Genomic DNA, 23,208 nt, shown 5'->3' with positions numbered 1-23,208 from the left:
TAACTTCAAAACATTAAACAAATTCAAAAGAAGACACGATGGTCTGGGAATGCGGGTCTGCCTTCATCTTTAACAAGTCGTGCACGTATCACGTGGTAGCGTGATGATGTATGCAATTAACGTATTTTTTATATATAACTCTTAATTAAACATTTAAACAAACAAGAATACTTAATCAAACTTTATATATACACACACAAGATTGCTGTTGTTTCTTTTCGTACCATGTGGAATTCTTTTTGCCATTTCCTTAGCTTTTGTCTGTTTTTTCGAGGCCGATTTGCGAGATCACACTCAATCCAGCACAAATGTATGCAAGGGGCCAGCCAGATTTGAACCCGGGACCATTCGTCTCAAAGTCTGGTGCTGATGCCACTACTGGCCATCGTCCCTCCTCTCCTGAATCCACCCCTCACCTCCCAGCTCTTGCTCCTTCCCCTGCCTCTTTATATTCCCCTCTGTCTTTCAGTCCCGATGAGGAGTCTCAACCCCAGAAGTTGACTGTACATTTCCCTCAGATGCTGCCTGACCCATTGAGTTCTTCCAGCAGTTTTTGTGTTGATTTTAAAGTAACTGATATTCCAGATTTGGACAATGTGGATTGTCCAAATGGTTCCGTGTTATTCCAGATGTGGATAAAAGGAATGCATGGTGATCACTTGTGATTTTCCATATATGGGCAATATGGTTCTATAATTTTCCCAACTAACATGGCAGTCTATTGTGATATCCTACATCTGGACCATAGGGATGTATGTTGGTCTTCTCGATATTCAACATCTGGGCAATAGATATATGCAGGTGCCCCATGAGATGCCACCTCTGGGCAAAAGGAATATATGATTATATAATGTGATATTCCGCATCTGGACAATGGAGTCTAGTGATTGTGCACATCTGGACAACAGGGATAGTATTGAAGCTCAATGTGTGGAGATTTACTGTCATCCACAGTTGGATAAAGGGGATGTGTGATAGTGTCCCAGGGCATTCCACATCTGGACAATAGGCAAGTATGAATATGTCCTGTGATACTCAATACCTGGATAATGAGGAAAAATTATCATCCTATATATCCAAATCTGTAGCCATCCCACACTCCTGCCAGGCTTGTACAAGGATCTGCCAGCTTTTCTCCGCTTCTTGTAACGTGAGAATATCCATCTCACTGACTCTCTGAAACGCTCCCTTCTCTCCCAACAGCTTTGAAAAGCAGTTACACCTGCAACGTCTGCAACGTGATCCTGAACTCGGTGGAACAGTTTCACGCACACCTGAAGGGCTCCAAGCACCAGAGCAAGTAAGTGAAGCTATTCAAGACGTGTCGATGGCGAGAAAAGGAAGACACAGTGGGACAGTGGCATGTAAAAGCCAAGAATCCAGCTGAGACAGATACAGTGTTGATATCAAGCCAATTAATCCCCGGAACAAGCTGCTGGCTAGAATCTGATCAAGGTTTTAAGGTCTTTTATAAATATAGAATAATGGATAGCTGGGAGTGAGTTATATTCTGGAATATAATTCAGGGGTTTGTTTGGGTGTAGTTATATATAGAACAACAGATTCATAAGAACGTAGGAAATAGGAGCAGAAGTGGGCCATCTGACCCGTTGAGCCTGCCCCGCCATTCAATAAAATCATGGCCATTCCTGGGGGTGGGTTACGGATAGAATCTAACTAAGGGTTTCAGGGCACAGGCTGGATAACAGATCCCTGAAAATGAGATGCAGGCTGGGATCTAACTGAACAATTTGGAAAATTTATATATGGCAAAACAGATATCCAGCCGTGAGTTAGAGGTAGAATCTAATTGAGGGTTTTTAAGAGGTTTATATGTAGAATAACTGACCCCCGGGAGTTAATTACAGGCAGGAATCTAATTTAGGGGTTCAGGAGGTTTATAACACACTCTAAGGAGTGGGCTACATGCTGGTATCTAATCCAGGGGTTCAGGGGGTTTATAACACACTCTAAGGAGTGGGCTACATGCTGGGATCTAATCCAGGAGTTCAGGGGGTTTATAACACACTCTAAGGAGTGGGCTACATGCTGGGATCTAATCCAGGAGTTCAGGGGATTTATAACACACTCTAAGGAGTGGGCTACATGCTGGGATCTAATCCAGGAGTTCAGGGGGTTTATAACACACTCTAAGGAGTGGGCTACATGCTGGGATCTAATCCAGGGGTTCAGGGGGTTTATAACACACTCTAAGGAGTGGGCTACATGCTGGGATCTAATCCAGGGGTTCAGGGGGTTTATAACACACTCTAAGGAGTGGGCTACATGCTGGGATCTAATCCAGGGGTTCAACGGGTTTCTACATAGAGCGAGAGATTCCCGGGAGTGGGGTTACACTGCCAAGTATGATTTCCCAAATCCCTAACGATGAGTAATCTGCCGAGGAACAGATTGTAGGGAGTGAGTTACAGGCTGGAGTCTGACCAAGGTCATTGGCAAGGATTACTCTTCCTGTGCCTGGGCATTTCTCTAATGTAGCCTGGGTCTGCCCTTCTACAAACATGTCCCAAGCGGAAGATGCTCTGGCGAGCAGTGATTGTCTTGTTCCCTAAATGTCTGTACACTTTGCTGCTGTTTGTACATCTTTCTGCTCGGTGTTGGGGGAAGTACCTTGAATAGCAAGTACTGCTCTCAGACAGTCTTTACCTATTCAGTGGCTCTGTGGCCTTGACCTTGTGGCCTGATTGATCGGCAAGCTTTGCATCTCCAAGTGGCAGTGGGTCTGTTGCCTCTGATTAGATCAATGATCAGTGATTTCTCTCGCTGCCAGGGTGAAGGCAGCAGGAAAACAAACCAATCATAGCGCGCTGCTTTGAGAATTGTGTGCATTATTTTTTTAACAGGAGAAATTCATCACAGTGTTTCAAGTTGTCCCTGAGTTGTACTTACAGTAACTCTCCCTATTTTTAACGCAACTCTTCAACAGCGCGTCACCATACTGAAATCGATTGGCTGTTCAGTTTATTGCTTGGTTCTGATCTTTACTGTGAGTCATTTAGATAACATTAACTGACACTGTTCCCCCTCTCCTGTGGGATAATTACTGTGCTGTAGCTCAAACCATTGTGGAGCTGTTTACAGAACGTCCCCGGCTTACAATCTGGTTCAAAGGTTACAGAGGCCCATAAGTTAGGAAATACACAAAATCACTCAATACAGTAACCATACCTCACCAATCAGTCCTACACAGGAAAAGCCCTCCTCACCCCTGAGTATATTTACATGGAGCGCTGTCACAAGGGAGCACCATCCAGGCCATGCTTTTTTCTCGATACTACCATCGGGCAAGTGGAACAGGAGCCTTACAATCCCACACACCAGGTTCAGGAATTCTCGTTACACTACAGTCATCAGGCTTCTAAACCAGTGTGGATAACTTCACTCACCATGGGAAACTAAATAAAAACCTCAACTCCAAACTGATTCCACAATCTACAGTCTCACTTTCATGTTCTCAGTATTATTTAATATTTTATTTGCACTTTGGTTGTTTGCCAGTCCTTATTTATGTATAGTTTTTCATAAATTGTATTATATTTCATTTTCCTGTAAATGCCTGCAAAATATGAATCTCAAGGTGACATATCAGAATTAGATAATAAATCGGTTTTGACTTTGTCTTTAACAATGTTGCAATGAATGGCGTTAAAAGCACAAAAGAAAGAACTGTTATCCAAAGTGGAGAGAGAGAAAGAGGAAAAAGAGAGAGGAAGACTTGTTCTGCTGTTCATGCGAATGAATGTATGTATGTATAACACACTTTAGAATTTAATATTGGAGTTTGTTCCTATGTAGGGGTGTCCGTCAGCCAGGCGTTTGTAATTCGGAGACAGCCTGTTTATGAACAATTTTCCACTGGGGCATGCTGTGGTTTGCTCTTCAAGGATAATACGTGCAAGGTTTAGAAGCAGAGCCTGTTCCAGCTCCCCATGGGATCATCTCCAGTCTGATGTTCTCCTCACTTCCCAGTGGCCCTTCACTCTTCTCTGGTCCAAGGACCTCAACATTGAATATCGTGAGGCAGTATCCATGGTCTTGATTGTATCCATGGGTACTGATTGTGTATGATCAGCCATGATCACAGTGAATGGTGGTGCTGGCTAGAAGGGCCAAATGGCCTACTCCTGCACCTACTGTCTATTGTCTTCTGGTACAGAGGAGTACAGGGAGGTAGATGGACAGCACTCATAGTTCAGTAACATCAATCTTCTTATCCTTCACTCCGCCGGGTGTGTGTCTGGTATGATACTCTGTCATCACTATTTCCAAGGGGAGAGCTCTTGTGTTTCCAGGTTATTTTGAAGGAGAAGTTTCTCAAGGATCAACTTTATTCACTATATAACTTTACACGTATTAGGAATTTGCTGTGGTGTGTTGGTCAGGGCACAACATACAACAAACATAAAACAACATTCAAACATATTTTAAAAAAGAATGAATTTAAAAATAAAGTGAGAAGTTAAAGCACAGATATGGAATAAAATGTGCATAAATACATAAATTCCAGCATGTATTTACAATGTAATCAGCATTATAAACAGTGGTTTAAAGTGTTTACAATGGGGGTAATAGAGGATGTAAAAGAGGGGCAAACCAGAATGTACTCGTTCGTGCCCCATTCTGTAAGGCAGAGAGTTTGTTGAATTTCCAGTTCTGTATGTGAGGACTTTCTGGAGAGCAACCCAGTCTCCCAAATGAGTATGATTTATCCGAGTGTACCTTGCAACTTTACAGAGCACAGGTTGGTCAGCACCTGGAGTACTGAATTATCATTCATTTATTTATCATGTTTACATCAAAACATACAATGAAATGCATAATTAACATTAACAACCAACACAACCTAAGGGTGTGCTGGGCGCAGTCCGCAAGTATTACTGCACATTCCGGCACCAACGAAGCATGCCCACCCTGTTCAGCAGAACAACACAAGCAACAGCAAAAGCAAGTTCCTTTTCGCCCTCTCACTCACCCACCCACTCAAGCACACAGGCAGGCTGTCTCTGAGAGCTGAGCTTCCAGTCCCTTACGTGTTGCTCCAGTCATCGTGTGACAGGAAGGATGTGATTCTGTTGGAGAGAGTGCGGAGAGGATTCGCCAGGATGTCGCCTGGATTTTCATTATGGGATGAGACTGGATAGGCTGGGCTTGTTTTCCCTGGAGCAGCGGAGACTAAAGGGTAACCTGATAGAGGTATAAAGATTATAAGAGGCATAGATAGGATAGAGTCAAAATATTTTCCTAATGCATTCAGAAGCAAGAGGGTTTTGCTTAAAATGTGAGGTAGGAGTTTTAAAGAGGTTCATGGAACATAGGACTCAGAACAGTACAGCCAGTACAGTCCCGTTGGCCCACAATGTTGTATCAACCCTTTAACCTAGCCCAAGGTCAATCTAGCCCTTTCCACTGCACCCTCCATTTTACTATCATCCATGTGCCTCCCTTACATGCCCCGAATGTATTTGCCTCTACCACCACCTGTGGCGGTGCATTCCAAACACATCTCTCTCTGTGTAAAACTGATATCCCCCCCTATACTTACTCTAAACACCTTAAAGTTATGCCCAATAGGTTCATAGGAATAAGGTTTCTTACACAAAGAGTGTTTGATATCTGGAAATTGCTGTCCGAGGAGGTGGGAGTATCAGGTCCAGACTATGTTTAAGAAACATTGAGACAGCAGGTGGTGTGTACTCTACTGTTGGAAGAAGGCCCCCGTACTCGAGTGATTCTCTCTCTCTCTCTCTCTCTCTCTCTCTCTCTCTCTCTCTCTCTCTCTCTAGGACCTGTCAATCCTCAAGTCGGGGGACTCTGTTGTAACATCAGAGCAGCGAGCTGCTGGTCTCCCGCTGTTGTTGCAGGCCCGATCTCTCTGCCCCTCGCTAGTGACAGAGAGCCTGTCTGAGATGCCAGACAGTTGATTGGAGTGTATTTTTGATGGATTCTCTTTGAGGGCTTTTGTATGCGTGCATGGTGGTGGGGAGAGGTTTGTCATTGTCTCTGCTGCTTGTGCTTGGGAGGGGGAGAGTGGGCTTTGGGGTTCTGATGTTTCTGTCATTCATTCTTGGGGTTTCTTACTGTTTCATGGATGTTCAAAAGTACATTTATTATCAAAATATGTATAAATTATACAACCTTGAGATTTGTCGGCTCACAGACAGCCACAAAGTGAGAAACACGAAAGAGCACTGTTTTAAAAAAAAGACCAACACCCATTGCGCAGAGAGAGAATAAAAAAAAACCAGAAATCACACAAACAATAGCATTCAGAACCAGATTCAGTCCACACACCCAGAGCCTGGAGCAGCTGGAGTACACTCAAACTTTCTGAATCAGCTTGGCAGTAAGACAAATCCAACCTCACTCTGTTTAGGCGGAAGGACTCCAAAACCCTTCTGTACTGACTCCTCTCCAATTCGCTCGCTCCAACTCCGTCTCAAGCTTGCCTCGGCTTTGCTCTGACCATTTCTCCTCGAACATGTCGCAGTCCGACTTTGCATTATACCCCCACGCCTCAACCCTCGAGTGAGTTTCACCTTCACTTGCCTCTTCTTTGTTTGTGGTGATAGTTCACCACAATTTACCACAGAGAAAGTGTTATTAATAAAATATTTAGCCGTATTTCTGCGAAGAGTAAAAATTTCAGTTTGTAAACTGTATACATTCTCTGATATTAAATTGAACCTTTGAACCACTGAGCAGGTACTTAACTAAGCAAAGAATAGAAAGGTATGATCCTAATGTGAGCAAAAAGTTCAGCATGTACATAAGACCATAAGTCATAGGAGCAGAATTAGGCCATTTAGCCCATCGAGTCTGCTCCACCATTCAATCCTGGCTGATCCTTTCTTACCTTCCTCAACCCCATTCTCCGGCCTTCTCCCCGTAACCTTTGATGCCTGGCCAATCAAGAACCTATCAATCTCATCCTTAATTACACCCAACGACCTGAAAACCACAGCTGTCCGTGGTAACTACTTCCATAAATTCACCACCCTCTGGCTAAAGAAATTTCTCCTCATTTCTGTTTTAAATGGGCTCCCCTTTATCCTGAGGTTGTGCCCTCTTGTCCTAGACTCCCCCACCATGGGAAACATCCTTTCCACATCTGCTCTGTCTAGGCCTTTCAACATTTGAAAGGTTTCAATGAGATCCCCCCCCCCATTCTTCTAAATTCCAGTCAATACAGGCCCAGAGGCATCAAACATTCCTAGTATGATAACCTGAAGGCTTGTTCTGCACTCTATGAGTATATCACGATAGATATTTATTTCAAAAGCAAAAATCTACAGTTTCTAGAAAAGTAATGAGATCAGAAGGTGCTGGAGTTACTGAGGCTTGTCAGGCAGTGTCTGTGGGGAGGGAAACAGGTTGGTGTCCCTGGCTGGTATTGTAATAAAGGGCCATTGATCTGAAACATGAGCTCCGGCCTTCCATTCCATCTGCTGGTGCCTGACCACAGAGCACTTCCAGCGTCTTCTGTTCATGAAGAGTGACTTGTTTTATAAGTAGAGATCCTCGCTGTCTCTCTTTGAGATAACTGTGAAAGATTGCAGTTGATTCCTGCTGCCTTTCTCCAAGTGTCTGAAGATTCTAGACACAGGGAACTGGGGAACACACAGGGTGTCTTTGTGTACATTATCAGTCCCAGAGTTCCCTTTGAGCACACGCTATTCACATCTATACCGAGATATAATCACACTCTTTTATACAAGAAGCAAAAAAAATGACATGCAGAACTCAAAGGAGTTGGCAAACACATTCAAAGCTCTCTTCCTGATTGAATAAATGCTGCACTTTCCTTGTGAGGTTGTGGGGGGGGGGGGGCAGATGATGAAGGAGGTAACACGGGTGGCGAGGAAGCTCAGATTCAGGCAGGGGAGACTGCATACCAAAGAAATTCAACGTGAAAGCAATGCATTGTGTAAGGAAATGATCTGTGCAAACAGTATGCAAGACACGCTTTTCGCTGTACATGCGACAATATTAAAACAAAAAAAAATTAATCATTAATAAACCAGCCCAAGCCATCTTTCCTATTGAAACCAGCAATGACAGAGAATTGCTTCAGCCCACTGAATTTAGATATAAGACATGGAGCAGAACCAGGCCATTCAGCCCATCAAGCCTGCTCTGTCATTCCATAATAACTGATTGTTTTTCCTTCTCAACCCCATTCTCCCTGTAACCTTTGGTGTTCCTACAATCGAGCATCCATCAACTTCCACTTTAAATATACCTAACGACCAGGCCTCCAGAGACATCTGTGGCAACGAATTCCACAGCAAATCACACACACAATGCTGGAGGAACTCAGCAGGCCAGGCAGCATCTATGGAAAATTGTAAACAGTCGATGTTTTGGGCCGAGACCCTTCATCAGGACAGGAAAAGAAGGGGAGAAGTCAGAGCAGGAAGTTGGGGTGGGGGGAGAGGAGGATGAAGTGGCAGGTGATAGGTGCAACCAGGAGAGGGTGAGGGGGGTGAAGTTGATTAGTGAAAGAGATAAAGGGCTGGATAAGATCCCCAGCCCTTTACCTCTTTCACCAGTCAACTTCTCAGCTCCTGACTTCACCCCCACCTCCTCTCCCAGTTTTATTTATCACCTGCCACCTTCACACAGACTTCTCCCTTTCTTTTCCTGTCCTGATGAAGGGTCTCGGCCCGAAACATCGACTGTTTACTCTTTTCCATAGATGCTGCCTGGCCTGCTGAGTTCCTCCAGCATTTTGTGTGTGTGTGTTGTTTTGCATTTCCAGCATCTGCAGGTTTTCTTGTGTTAATGAATGGACTGGACTGTGCTCAGGAAGTCATTTTCAGGCCACAGATGTCACCCACTTCATTAAAACCTGTGCAGATGAGTGTGGGCCTGCAAAAATTTACTGTATATTCCCAAACCAAAAGCCATGGATGAGCCAGGAGGCTCATAGTCTGCTGAGGGCTAGATCTGTGGCATTAAGTCTGGTGAGCCAGGTCTATAAAAGAAAACAAGGTATGACTTGCAGTGGGCCATTTCAAAAGCCAAAAAACAATTCCAAGTGAGGTTAGAGGCAACATTGGACGCACGTCAACTCTGGCTGGTTTTGCAGGCCATTAGTTCCTACAAAACGAGACCCAACATCACGAGTGGCAGTGATGCTTCATTCCCAGATGAGTTCAACACCTTTTATGCTCGCTTTGAAAGGGAGAATAAAACCACAGCTATGAGGATCCCTGCAGCATCCAGCGACCTTGTGATCTCTGCCTCAGATGTCGATGGCAGGCTATCTCTCGAGAGGGTGAACCTTTGCAAGGCAGCATGGCCTGATGAGGTACCTGGTAGGGCCCTGAAAACCTGTGCCAACCAACTGGTGGGTATGTTCAAAGACAATCTCTCATTGCTACAATCAGAAGTTCTCACCTGCTTCAAAAGGGCAACAATTTTTACCAGTGCCCAAGAAGAGCAGCGTAAGCTGCCTCGATGACTATCACCCAGTAGCACTCACATCTACAGTGATGAAGTGCTTTGAGAGGTTGGCATTGGCTAGAATCAACACCTGTCTCAGGAAGGACCTGGATCCATTGTAATTCGACTATCGCCACAATAGGTCTATAGCAGAAGTGATCTCAATGGCTCTCCACGCGATCCTGGATCACCTGGACAGTACAAATACCTGTGTCATAATGCTGTTTATTAACTATAGCTCAGCATTCCTACACTCCTGATTGAAAACCTACAGAACCTAGGCTTCTGTACCTCCCTCTGCAACTGGATCCTTGATTTCGTAACTGGAAGACCACAATCGGTGTGGATTGGAAGTAGCATCTTCTCCTCACTGACGATCAACACGGGCACACCTCAGGGATGTGTGCTTAGCCCAGCTAATCTACTCTCTCTATACCCAAAACTGTGGGGCTAGGCATAGTTCAAATGCCATCTATAAATTTGTTGATGATACAACTATTGTGAACACAATCTCAGATGGAGACAAGATCGAGTGTACAGGAGCGAGATCTACGAGGCGTGATTGATAAGTTTGTGGCCTAAGGTAGAAGGAATCGATTTTAGAAAACCTAGCACATTTATTTTTCAACATAGTCTCCTCCTACATTTACACAATTAGTCTAGCGGTCATGGAGCATACGGATCCCTTCTTTGGACCTCTAGGTGGTCCATAGCAGGGGTGATTGATAAGTTTGTGGCCTAAGGTAGAAGGAGTTATACAGCTCTCGTTACATGTATGTGCAGTTCTACTCTGAGTGAAAACTCAGTAAGTTTGAAGTTAATAACTCATCTCCTACCTTAGGCCACGAACTTATCAATCACCCCATGCTGTGGACCACTTCTGGAGGTCCAAGATGCCGACTTCTACAAAGAAGGGATCCGTATGCTCCACGACCGCTGGACTACGTGTATAAATATAGGAAAAATAAATGTGCTAGGTTTTCTAAAATTGACTCTTAGGCCACAAACTTATCAATCACCCTCTGTACCAGTTAGTTGAGTGGTGTTACAGCAACAACCTTGCACTCAACATCAGCAAGACCAAAGAGTTCATTGTGGACTTCAGGAAGGGTAAGATGAACACAAGTCAGTCCTTATCGAGGGATCAGAAGTGGAGAGAGTGAGCATTTTCAAATTCCTGGGTGTCAAGGCCTCTGAGGTCCTAACGTGGTCCCAGCATATCGATACAGCTGTAAAGAAGGCAAGACAGTGGCTATACTGTATATCTTTAGGAGTCTGAGGAGACTTTGTTTGTCAACTAAAACACTTGAATACTTCTACAAATGTACCATGGAGAGAATTCTGACTGGCTGCATCACTGTCTGGTATGGGGTGCTACAGCACAAGATCAAAGTAAGGTGCAGAAACCTGTAAGATTAGTCAGCTCCATCATGGGTACCAGTCTCTGTAGTATCCAAGAGATCTTCAAGGAGCGGTGCCTTAGGAAGGGGGAGTCCCCACCACCTAGGACATGCCCTCTTCATACTGTTACCGTCGGGAAGGAAGTACTGAAGCCTGAAGGCACACACTCAGCGATTCAGGAACAACTTCTTCCCCTCTGCCACCCGATTCCTAAATGAACATTGAACCCATGTGCACTACCTCACTACTTTTTTATTTCTGATTTTGTTTTGCAATACTTATTTTAACGTATCTATTTAACAGACATATATATACTTACTGTAACTCAGTTTTTTTCTCTCTACTCATTTGTAAAGTTAACAAATTTCATGACATATGCCGGTGATATTAAACCTGATTAAATTCTGATTCAGATTCATTAGCTTCAATCTAAAGAAGTTCCTCCTCATCTCCGTTCTTAAAGCTCGTCGTTCTATTCTGAGGCTATGCCCCCTGGTCCGAGACTCTCCCACTATAAGAAACACCCTTTCCATATTCACTCCATCTAGGCTTTTCAATGTTCAGTAGAGATCTCCCTCATTATACTAACCTCCAGTCTAGAGCTATCAAATGACCATCATGTCAACCAGCTAATATTCATTTTGCACTAATCCTATTTTATTCCCCTAACATCTCGCTACTCCCTGCTACACATACTATTGGCAATCTTTGACAATCAATTAGCTAACCATTGGGACATGGGAGGAAGCTGGTGCACCTAATGGAGGCACAAATGGTCACAGTGAGGATGTGCAAACTCCACATGAACAGCAGCCGTGGTCAGGATCAAACCCGGGTCAAGTGAGGCAAGTGCTCTGCCAGCTGCACCCCTGTGCTGTCACCTTGCTGCCTTTTATTTTACCAAGTCTGCCATGTAGCACTCTTCCACTTATATGGAGGAATATAGAGGAATTTAAGGTGGAGGGTTATATGGGAGGCAGGGTTTAAGGGTCGGCAGAGCATTGTGGGCCAAAGGGCCTGTACCGTGCTGTATTGTTAACTCAGCCATGGATGGCCCCAAGCCCAGAAGTGAAAGGAGGAGGTCTGGGCATGGGGCTAGCAACCCCATCCCTTAAAAGCTCAGTGCTACAGAAACACCAACAGAAGCTCTAAAGAAGTCATCTCTGAGAGAGGAAGGATACACCAAGAAGATAGAGACACTGTGTAAGACTGGACAGAGGACTCTGGTGAGCTACTGCTGGTGGCCTAAGCAATAGCAGGAGTGATGGGTCTTGAGTAAGTAATACCCCTCATAATTGTGTCTATGTCTGTAAGATCCCCCCCCCCCCATTCTCCTGTGCTCCAGAGAATAAAGTCCTAACCTATTCAACCTTTCCCTATAACTCAGGTCCTCAAAAGCCTTGAGAATGGTTCTTCCCCAGAGTGGTGAATTCAAAACATTTGCACCCTTCCCCTTCTGAGTAAACTTGATTTATGCACTATTCCAGTGCTCAGACTTTTCCCTTCAGATTAACAGCTTGTTAAAAGTCAGAAGGTGGGGGACTAGTGCAAAGCAAGAGGGTAAAGGTTACTAGGGGACTGAAATTACAACCTGGTCAGCCGTTGCATTATTGAACAGAGGGCCAAGCACAAAGGACCAAGGTTCTTGTATGCTTGTATGCCCCCGATGACTGTTGCAATTTTTTATAGATGCATTAGAAAAAGCATCCTAAACCCAAGAGATTCTGTAGATGTTGGAAGTCTTAGGCTACGTCCACACTACACCGGATAAATCCGTAACCGAAGCTTTTTCTCTTCGTTTTTACCCTCTGTCCACACTAAAACGGCGTTTTCGTTCCCTGAAACCAGAGCTTTTCAGAAACGCTTTCCAGGGTGGGTATTTTTGAAAACACCGCTTGGGCAGATCAGTGTGGACGGGGTAACCGGAGAAATCTGAAAACGCTGTCAGACGGCAGCACGCCATTTCATTGTTTTCTTGAACTCACCTAACAATTTCAGAACAGATGGCAACGAGACTGAAGCCAGAAGAGTTAGAAATGTGCTCACCAAATACTTTGACCCATAACTTACCAAATAAATAAGTATACTGTACTCACTTTGCCCTGTTTTCTGTCCTTGCTCGTATGAAGGTAGTTTACCTATTTATGCAAGTACTTCTCTGACAATAGATGTGTAACAGCCTAATGTAACATTGTATGGAAATATAAGATAATACTGATGCAGACATGTTTTACACATTTAACAAGGTGCTTTATTAATGCAACAGAGTCAGTCAGTTTTTCAATGTTTGTCGTCAACCGGGTCATACTGTCCGTGAACTCCCTGTCGGTTGCCTCCATACGCTTCAGTATTTTTTTACTTTTAAATCCTCCTGCACAAGAGCCAACAGCTGCCTGTCATTTAAGGTTTTCTCGTCTGTAACTGAACAAACACGCACCATCTTTCACAGCGAGATTCAACACCAAACATGTCGCTTGTTTTCGGTAGATGTGTCCTGCGCATGCGCCGTAGGAGGAGATTCGCCGAAATCTCCGTTTCAATGTGGACAGAGATATTTTTTTTAAACGCGTAGTGTGGACGCCTATCGTTTTTACGCGAAACCGGCGTTTTCAAAATTACCCGGTCTAGTATGGACGTAGCCTTAAGCAACACGCTCAAAATGCTGGAGGAACTCCGCAGGTCAGCAGCTTCTCTGGAAGAGAATAACCAGTTGACGTTCGATCAGTCCTGATGAAGGGTCTTAGCCCGAAACGTTGACAGCACAGATGCTGCCTGGCCTGCTGATCTGCTCCAGCATTTTGTGTGTGTTGCCCAAGTACCACTCTAAATGGGTTTCAAACATTGTAATTGTACCCACCTCCACCACTTCCTCTGGCAGCTTGTTCCATACACCCGCCACCGTCTGTGTGAACAAGTGGCTCATCAGATCCTTTTTAAACCTCTCCCCTCAAACCTGCGCCCTCTAGTTCTTGTGTCCCCAACCCTGGGGAAAAGACTGCGTGCAGTTACCTTATGTAGGGAACATCAGCCATTTCTCACCTGACAGGATGTTGCTGTGCATTCTTTCCACAGCAGGGTCAGTTGTTGTCTCTCTGGAAAGGATACAGGGTCTGTAAATGGATTTTCTCATCGCCTCGAGAACCATAAATATTTGAACAGATTTCATAAAGCCACGTTTGGCCGTGACTTCTCCTGTGTTCTGTATTTCTCTTAAGTGATGAACATACTGTATTCTGGGGACAGAGCTGAGAAGCTGCAGGAAGAACAAAAAGCTATCAGACTGTGACTCTTGTAATCCCTGCAATCGAAAGACCATGCATGTTTGTGGTATTAAAGTAGCTACCAACAGATTACTGACCGCAGTAGCTGAGTGGGATGGGATTGTAAACACCTCACGTTCCCTCCTGGAGTGAAGATGAAAAAATTCCATTTAATGAAATTGATTTCCGATTCACTTTCACATTTATTTATTACATATACATCGAAACATATGGTGAAATGTGTTGTTTGAGTTAACACCCAATGAAAGCATAGAGGATAGCGTAACAGTATTACAGCTCCAATTCTGTAAGGACTTTGTACCCTTGACTGTGTGGGTTTCCTCCAGGTGCTCCAGTTTCATCCCACTTTCCAAAGACATAGGGGTTAGTAGGTTAATCAGTCACGGGTGTAATTGGGCAGCACGGACTCGATGCGCCAGAAGTATTTTTACTGTGCTATATCTGTAAATAAACAAACGAATAAATAACGTGCTGGAGGACAGCCCCTGTGTGGTGAACTACATATACCTGTCTGGACACGCCCTCTGACGACTGCTCCTGTGGCTCCTCCCACAGACCCCTGTATAAAGGTGATGGAGGTCTGAGCCCGGCCTCTCTGTCTCCAGGATGTAGTATGGTGGTCACTCACTGCTTGTTCCTTCTTCCAGTCAATAAAAGCCGATATCTCGCCTTTACGTCTCAGAGTGAGTTATTGATGGTGCATCAATTTTATTGACTGGAAGTTTTAAAACATGGAAACCGTTTTACGTCCGGAAAGATTGGATTTGGACCCCCAAGACCCTGAAGCAGCTCTTGCCTTTGAACTCTGGCTTGCATGCTTCCAATCATACTTGGAGGAGGTTAGTGCAACTGAACCCGCTGTTATGCACCGAATTCTCCTCTCGAGAGTCACCCCAAAAGTTTATTCATTTATCAGAGAACTGCCGACCTACGAAGGGGCACTGGACGCCCTCAAAAGACAGTACCTGCGGCCGGTGAACACCATCTACGCAAGACATCGTTTAGCTACGTGCCGACAGTGGCCTGCAGAGTCGTGCGCCCAGTTTCTCCAAGCCCTACAGACGCTCGTCCGAACTTGTGACTGCAAAACGCTCACGGCGGAACAGCATGCGGAGCTCCTGGTACGAGACGCCTTTGTTACGGGGATCAGGTCAGTGTACGTGCGCCAGCGGCTGCTGGAAAATGCCGATCTTACCTCATGCTTGGCGATCGAGACGGCCGACACGCTGGAGGCTGCTCTGCACAACGCTGACGCTGTCCAGCCGCGCGATTCCCCGCCGGTCCCGTAGACACCTCAGACCCCGCCGCCGCCGGTTCCAGCGAGCGAATTCGTCAACGCCGCTGCCAGTCGCGATTCCACAAACTCTCCGAACCCGACCTCGGCGGCGGCCAGGCAAAAGCCCGAGCTGTGTTATTTCTGCGGACTCGAAAAGCACCCCTGAAAACGCTGCCCGGCCGGAGAAGAGACCTGCTCCAGCTGCGGGAAGAAGGGCCATTTCGCTGAGGTCTGTAAGTCTAAACCACGAGCGGGGTCGAGCAGCGCTGCGTGTGAGACATGGGGGCCGCCATCTTGCATGCCCGGATGTGGGCGGCCATCTTTGTCGGCGTCAGCATGCCCCGCCCCCGACCCACCGGTGCTTACCGGGCACCAAGACGGCAGTTCAACTCTGGCCACCGTAACCCTCGACCAAAGCACCCCACACCAGCTTGCAAGGTCAATGATGGACATCCTGGTGGAGGGGCACAGGACTAGCTGCCTGTTTGACATGAGCAGCACTGAGAGTTTTATTGACCCGGACACAGTGCAACGCTGCAGACTCGTGACATGGCTGGTAAGCCAGAGGGTCACCTTGGCTTCTGGGTCGCATTCCACAGACATCCAGGTGGGTTGTTTAGCGACATTGATGGTGCAGGGCACAGAATATCAGAACTTTGCGCTACTGGTCATGCCTCAACTGTGCGCGCCTGTGCTATTGGGGCTGGACTTCCAGAGCCATCTCAAAAGTGTGACTATGGCATATGACGGGCCCCTCCCACCACTCACTGTCAGGAACACACACACCGAACCACACGTCCCGCCCAGCACCATGCCGACAGCTGCACTACCGACACCACTTGCAGCCTCTCCACCCTCAAGATCCCTCCCTCACTGCTGTTCGCCAACCTGACCCCCCGACTGTAAACCGGTGGCAACTAAAAGCAGGAGGTACAGCGCGGGGGACAGGGCCTTCATTCAGTCAGAGGTGCAGCGGCTGCTCGGGGAGGGGATCATCGAGCCAAGCACAAGCCCTTGGCGGTCCCAGGTGGTTGTTGTTCGGACTGGGCAGAAAAATAGGATGGTCGTGGACTATAGTCAAACCATCAATAGGTTCACGCAGCTTGATGCTTACCCCCTACCCCGCCTCGCGGATATGGTCAACCAGATAGCTCAGTACAAGGTGTACTCGACCATAGATCTGAAATCCGCTTATCACCAGCTCCCCATCCGCCCAGAGGACCGCCCCTACACCGCCTTCGAGGCAGGCAGCAGGCTCTATCACTTCCTGCATGTCCCATTTGGTGTCACAAATGGTGTCTCGGTCTTCCAGAGGGAAATGGACCGGATGGTGGACCAGTACCAACTGAAGGCCACATTTCCCTATCTGGATAACATCACCATCTGTGGTCGCGACTGGTCGGATCACGACGCCAACCTCCAATGATTTTTCCAAGTGGCCGAAGCTCTGAACCTTACTTATAACAGGGACAAGTGTGTGTTCGGAACCACCCGACTCGCTATCCTTGGGTACGTCGTGGAAAACGGGGTCATTGGCCCTGATCCCGACCGTATGCGCCCCCTGTTAGAAATCCCTCTTCCCACAACTCTCAAAGCCCTCAGACGGTGCCTGGGTTTTTTTCCTATTACGCCCAATGGGTCCCCCATTACGCAGCCAAGGCCCGCCCCCTGGTCAAGTCTACCACTTTTCCCCTCTCTGCTGAGGCCTGCGCGGCCTTCAGCCGCATTAAAGGGGACATTGCCAAAGCAACGAAGCATGCGATGGACGAGACCATTCCCTTCCAAGTAGAGAGTGACGCCTCCGATTTCGCGCTGGCTGCTACCCTCAATCAGGCAGGCAGGCCACTAGCATTCTTTTCTCATACCCTTCAAGGCTCTGAAATTCGGCACTTCGCGGTGGAGAAAGAAGCCCAGGCCATAGTGGAAGCTATTAGGCACTGGAGGCACTATCTCGCCGGCAAAAGGTTCACCTTGCTGACCGACCAGCGCTCGGTTACGTTCATGTTCAGCAACCAACAGCGGGGCAAAATCAAAAATGATAAAATTTTGCGGTGGAGAATAGAACTCTCCACCTACAACTATGATATCCTGTACCGGCCTGGAAGGCTCAATGAGCCCCCTGATGCCCTATCCCGGGGAGCATGTGCCAGCGCACAGCTCGACCAGCTATACGCCCTCCATGCACATCTTTGCCACCCGGGGGTCACCCGATTTTACCATTTCGTAAAAGCCCGGAACCTGCCGTACTCCCTGGAGGACATCAGGACGATAACCAGGGACTGCCAAATCTGCGCTGAGTGCAAACCGCATTTCTACCATCCTGAAACGGCGCAACTTGTCAAGGCCACCCGCCCTTTTGAGCGACTGAGTGTTGACTTTAAGGGCCCCCTTCCCTCCACCGACCACAATGTCTATTTTCTCAATATTATCGACGAGTACTCGCGGTTCCCCTTTGCCATTCCCTGCCCCGACACCACTACCACGTCCGTCATAAAAGCCCTGCGCCAGCTCTTCACTCTGTTCGGATATCCCTGCTATATCCACAGTGACAGAGGGTCCTCCTTTATGAGTGACGAGCTGCGCCGGTACCTGCTAGCTAGGGGCATTGCTACTAGTCAGACCACGAGTTATAATCCCCGGGGAAATGGACAGGTGGAGAGGGAGAATGCCACAGTATGGAAGGCCACACTTTTAGCCCTTAAGTCAAAAGGGTTGCCGGTCTCTCGATGGCAGGAGGTCCTCCCTGAGGCACTCCACTCTATCCGCTCCCTGTTATGTATGTCCACCAATACCACCCCTCACGAGCGCCTATTCTCTTTTCCCAGGAAGTCTGTCACTGGGACCACCCTACCAGTTTGGCTGACGTCCCCAGGGCCAGTGCTGCTCCGGAAACGTGAGGAGTAATAAATACTCCCCGCTGGTCGAGAGGGTTCACCTTCTACATGCAAACTCCCAGTATGCCTACGTGGTCTTACCTGATGGGCGGGAGGACACGGTCTCCATCCGTGACCTGGCGCCCGCAGGAGCAGCAGACCACTACCCCAAACACTCCACGGTAACTAAGAACCCTGTACCCGAGGTGACACCGAGCACACCAAGCCCTACACTGACCCCTCACGACACTCATATACCGGGAGTCTCGTATGCGTATATTCCAGGCGCCTCGCACACGTGTGAGGGATCACTGACGCCTAGTGGGCTGACACCTCCAGTTAGGCCGGAACCAGCACAACCACCATCTCCAGTGCAATCACCACCGGCACCTGTGCAATCACCACCACCGCACCTGTGCAATCACCACCGGCACCTGTGCAATCACCACCACCGCCACCTGTGCAATCACAGCCGGTGCTACGTAGATCGCAGCAACAGATTCGACCACCTGATAGACTTAACCTGTAAATATACTTGTAAGAAACTTCGCCACATGGGGACTCTTTTTAAAACAAAGGGGGGGGTGAATGTGGTGAACTACATATACCTGTCTGGACGCGCCCCCTGATGACTGCTCCTGTGGCTCCTCCCACAGACCCCTGTATAAAAGCGATTGAGGCCTGAGCCCGGCCTCTCTGTCTCCAGGATGTAGTATAGTGGTCACTCACTGCTTGTTCCTTCTTCCAGTCAATAAAAGCCGATACCTCGCTTCTTACGTCTCAGAGTGAGTTATTGATGGTGCATCAGTTGTATAGTGGTCACTCACTGCTTGTTCCTTCTTCCAGTCAATAAAAGCCGATATCTCGCCTTTACGTCTCAGAGTGAGTTATTGATGGTGCATCACTCTGTGTGTCATCACACATTCCAACGCCAGCATGCCTACAATGCTCGGCAGAACAACACACAAACCAACAGGAAAGTGGGCACCTTTCCTGCACACCCAGACAGTTGTCCAACTCCAGGACCCTAAGACTTGGGCCCTCAACTGTGGACTTGGCTGAGCTCTGAATATCGATCCCAGCACTCACCCATCATAGGGTGGGTACCTCAAAGTACAGTTATTATTAAATAATGTAGAAATGATACAACCCCGAGATTTGTTTGCTCGCAGGAAGCCACAAAACAAGAGGCCCAAAAGAACCCAACGAAAAAAAGATAAAGACCAACACCCACTGCACAGAGAAAGGGGGAAAACACAAACGGCAGAAGTGAGCAACAACATTCCAAAGCAAAATGCGTCCTTAGATCCAAACCCCAGAGCAGCCCGGAGTAGGCCCAAAGCCTCGGTATCAGTCCATCATATTAGCAGATACAGAGCACTTGCAGCCGGGGCAGTCTTCATAGTCTCAGCCCCATGGAGAGAGGAGTAACCTTCGCGGAGAGTGAGCAAAATCGGCTCTCGACTCAGATCCCGACACCCTGTCTGTCCAGTCTATCTGGTCTGGCGTTTAAATTGTCCAAGCAGCATATTGTACCTCGCACTTGGACTGGGCACTGCTCCAGCCTAGAACACTGATGCACCATCAATAACTCTCCGAGACGTGAGGCGAGATATTGGCTGGAAGAAAGAACAAGCAGTAATTGACCACCATACTACATCCTGGAGACTGAGGGCAGGGCTCAGGCCTCAATCGCCTTTATACAGGGGTCTGTGGGAGGAGCCACAGGAGCAGTCAGCGGGGGGGCTTGTCCAGACAGGTATATGTAGTTCGCCACAAACACGCTGCCCAGTGACTCGCTCCAATACACAATCTGATACCTATATCCCTGATAATCTAGTAACCTGATTGGTAAAATGGAAGCGAGATTACATTGGTTACATTTTTTGGGACTCTCATTTTCCTTGGCCACCCTTAAATTAAGCACCGGGGTTGTCCGACCACCCTCTCTGACATGAGCAGCCTCTGTATCCTTCTCCTACGCTCTCTGTGAATCGTAGAACATACAGCATAAAAGAGTACAGCACAAGAGGAGGCACTTCGGCCCAACGGTGTCTGTGCTGAACATGATGCCAAATTAAATGAAATCTCCCTTGGCATCACACAGTCTAGATCCCTCTAACAGTGTCTTGCAGTATCTGCTTCCACCACCACCCAACACTGGCAGCCTATTCCAGCCACGTATGCCTCTTAGTGTTAAAAACATGGCCCCCAGATCACCTTCATACTTTGCTCTCTCACCTTAAACGTGTCTCCTCAAGTCCTCGATACTTCCACCCTAGAGGAAATTATTCTGACTGTCTACCCTATCTGTACCTCTCATGGGAGGAAACCAGGGCACCCAGAGGAAATCCACACAGTTATTAGAAGAATGTACAATTGTCTTGCAGAGGACGCCGGAATTGAACTCTGAATTCCTATGCCCCGAGCTATAATAGTGTCACACTAACTGCCATACGACTGTGGCGCCCAGTTTTTCATTAATAAATTTAGTTAAATGCATTTTAGGTGTGAGGGGTAGAAACTGGCGGCAGTTGATGGGAATGTGGTGAGAATCGATTGGGATTAATGTAAATGGGTGGTCAGATCAGGCTGCTTTTAAATGCTCGTCTTTGGCTGCCCCCGAACATCCAGCTCGTTCTCTGTTCCTGTTCCCTTGCATTGCATTTTCCACAGGAAAGAGAGATGTGTTGCACTGGCATCTTGTGGAGATCATCAAACAATGTCTGGCACGGGCGCCACGGAGAGAGAGATTTGATCATTTTTACCTTCCGAGCTGCAGTGCCAAGGAGCTCCACGCATACCAAGCACGATCCCCCGCTGAATACCCTTAACCTCAACCTCAACACAAGCGGGAAGACAAAGTGTTTATGAATCCGCTGAATGATTGATGGGCTGCTTATGAGGTTATGACTTTCAGAGGCTGAAAAATGCTTTTGCAAATGGAAGAGCGTGTGGTGAGACGGGGTGCAGAACTGATAAATCAGATTCTTCAATTTGCCCAAATTGTTTAACATTTGTTGGATGTTTGCCTGCAAGTATCTCTCCTCTCTCCTTTACACAAGAGATTTTGCAGATGCAGGAAATCCAGAACAACACACACGAAATGCTGGAGAAGAGGCTGTGTGCGTTCAACCTATTGATTCCCCTCATTAATTTATATACTTGTATAAGATAATTTCTTATAGAAGGCCCTAGCCTGTCCAACCTCTCCCTATAGTCAAGTCTCTTATCCCTGACAACATTTTCAGAAACACAAGAGGTTTTGCAAGTGCTGGAATCCAGAGTAATGCACAAAAAACGCTGGAGGAACTCCGCAGGTTGGGCAGCCACGGAGGGAAATAAAGAATCAGCATTTCGGCCGAGACCCTTCATAAGGACTAGAAATTTCAAACTTCAAAGTAGGTTTTATAATCAAAGTACATATACATCACTGTAACTATCCAGAGATTCAATTTCTTCTGGGCATTCACAATTAATATGAAGAAACACAAAAGAATCAATGAAATACTACACACACACACACACACACACACACACACACACACACACATACACACACACACACACACACACGCACGTGTGCACACACGCACGCACACACACACGCACACACATACGCACGCACGTGCACAGACACACGCACACGCACACAGACACACACGCACAGGCACATGCACGCACGCAAAGGCAAACAACCAGTGTGTAAATGACAACAAATTGTGCAAATACAAAAAGAAAAACAAATAAATAAATATTGAGAACATGAGTTGTAGAGAATTGGAAGTGAGTCCATAGGTTGGAGAAGGAAGGGGGAAGAAGCCAGAATAAGAAGGTGGGGGAGGAGGAGGAGGAGTACAAGCTAGAGGGTGATAGGTGAACCCACCAGCAAGCACATCTTTCCTTCTCCCACCACCCCACTTTCCGCAGGGGTCACTCCTTACGCGACTCCCTTGTCCATTCGTCCCTCCCCACTGGTCTCCCTCCTGGCACTTATCCTTGCAAGCAGAACAAGTGCTACACCTCCTCCCTCACTACCATTCGGGGCCCCAAACAGTCCTTCCAGGTGTTGGGGGTCATCTATTGTACCCAGTGCTCCCAGTGTGGCCTCCTGTATATCGGTGACACCTGATGTAGATTGGGAGACTGCTTCACCGAGCACCTACGCTCTGTTTGCCAGAAAAAGCAGGATCTCCTGGTGACCATCCATTTCAATTCTACTTCTTATTCCCTGTCTGACGTCAGTCCATGGCTTTTCTCCTGCCACGATGAGGCCTCACTCAGATTGGAGGAGCAACACCTTATGTACCGCTTGGGTAGCCTCCAACCTGATGGCATGAACATTGATTTCTCAAACTTCCAGTAATTGCCTCCCCCTTCACCATTCCCCATTCCCATTTCCCTCTCTCACCTTATCTCCCTCCCTGCCCATCACCTCCTTCTGGTGCTCCTCCTCCTTCCCTTTCGTCCAGGATCTTCTACCCTCTCCTATCAGATTCTCCCCCAGCCCTTTATCTCTTTCACCAATCAACTTCTCGGCTCTTTACTTCACCCCTCCTCCCTCCATTTTCACCTATCACCTGCCATCTTGTACTTCTTCACCCCCTCTCCCACCCTCTTACTCTGACCTCATCTTTCTTTTCAGTCCTGATGAAGGGTCTTGTCCAAAACATCAACTGTCTACTCTTTTCCATAGATGCTGCCTGGCCTGCTGAGTTCCTCCAGCATTTTGTGTGTGTTGCTGCAGGTGATAGGCGAAGCCAGGTGAAATTATCTTCTAACCCCTTTACATTGATTGGAGATGCAGAATTCATTATGATGAACCCCCAAACCACTAACGTCTTTCCTGCTCAGAACTCTGAATGTCGCTTGAAACAATTATTCCCCCACCTCCTCAATTAATCCCCCACTT

At 47.1% G+C, this 23,208-nt stretch overlaps 1 protein-coding gene across 1 annotated transcript in view; it reads left to right on the top strand.

Annotated features, from left to right (window-relative positions):
* The window catches only part of LOC140715191 (zinc finger matrin-type protein 4), a 329,424-nt gene that overhangs the window by 252,304 nt on the left and 53,912 nt on the right, over positions 1 to 23,208 (top strand). The window contains exon 6 of the mRNA XM_073027030.1: positions 1,204 to 1,300. Coding sequence (XP_072883131.1) covers positions 1,204 to 1,300 — 97 coding nt within the window. The remainder of the gene's footprint in view (positions 1 to 1,203; positions 1,301 to 23,208) is intronic.

Source organism: Hemitrygon akajei, chromosome 23 (genome assembly GCF_048418815.1).
Source record: "Hemitrygon akajei chromosome 23, sHemAka1.3, whole genome shotgun sequence".
Classification (NCBI taxonomy): domain Eukaryota; kingdom Metazoa; phylum Chordata; class Chondrichthyes; order Myliobatiformes; family Dasyatidae; genus Hemitrygon; species Hemitrygon akajei.
The sequence above is the reverse complement of the archived record's forward strand: the minus strand, read 5'-3'. Positions and strand labels throughout refer to the sequence as shown.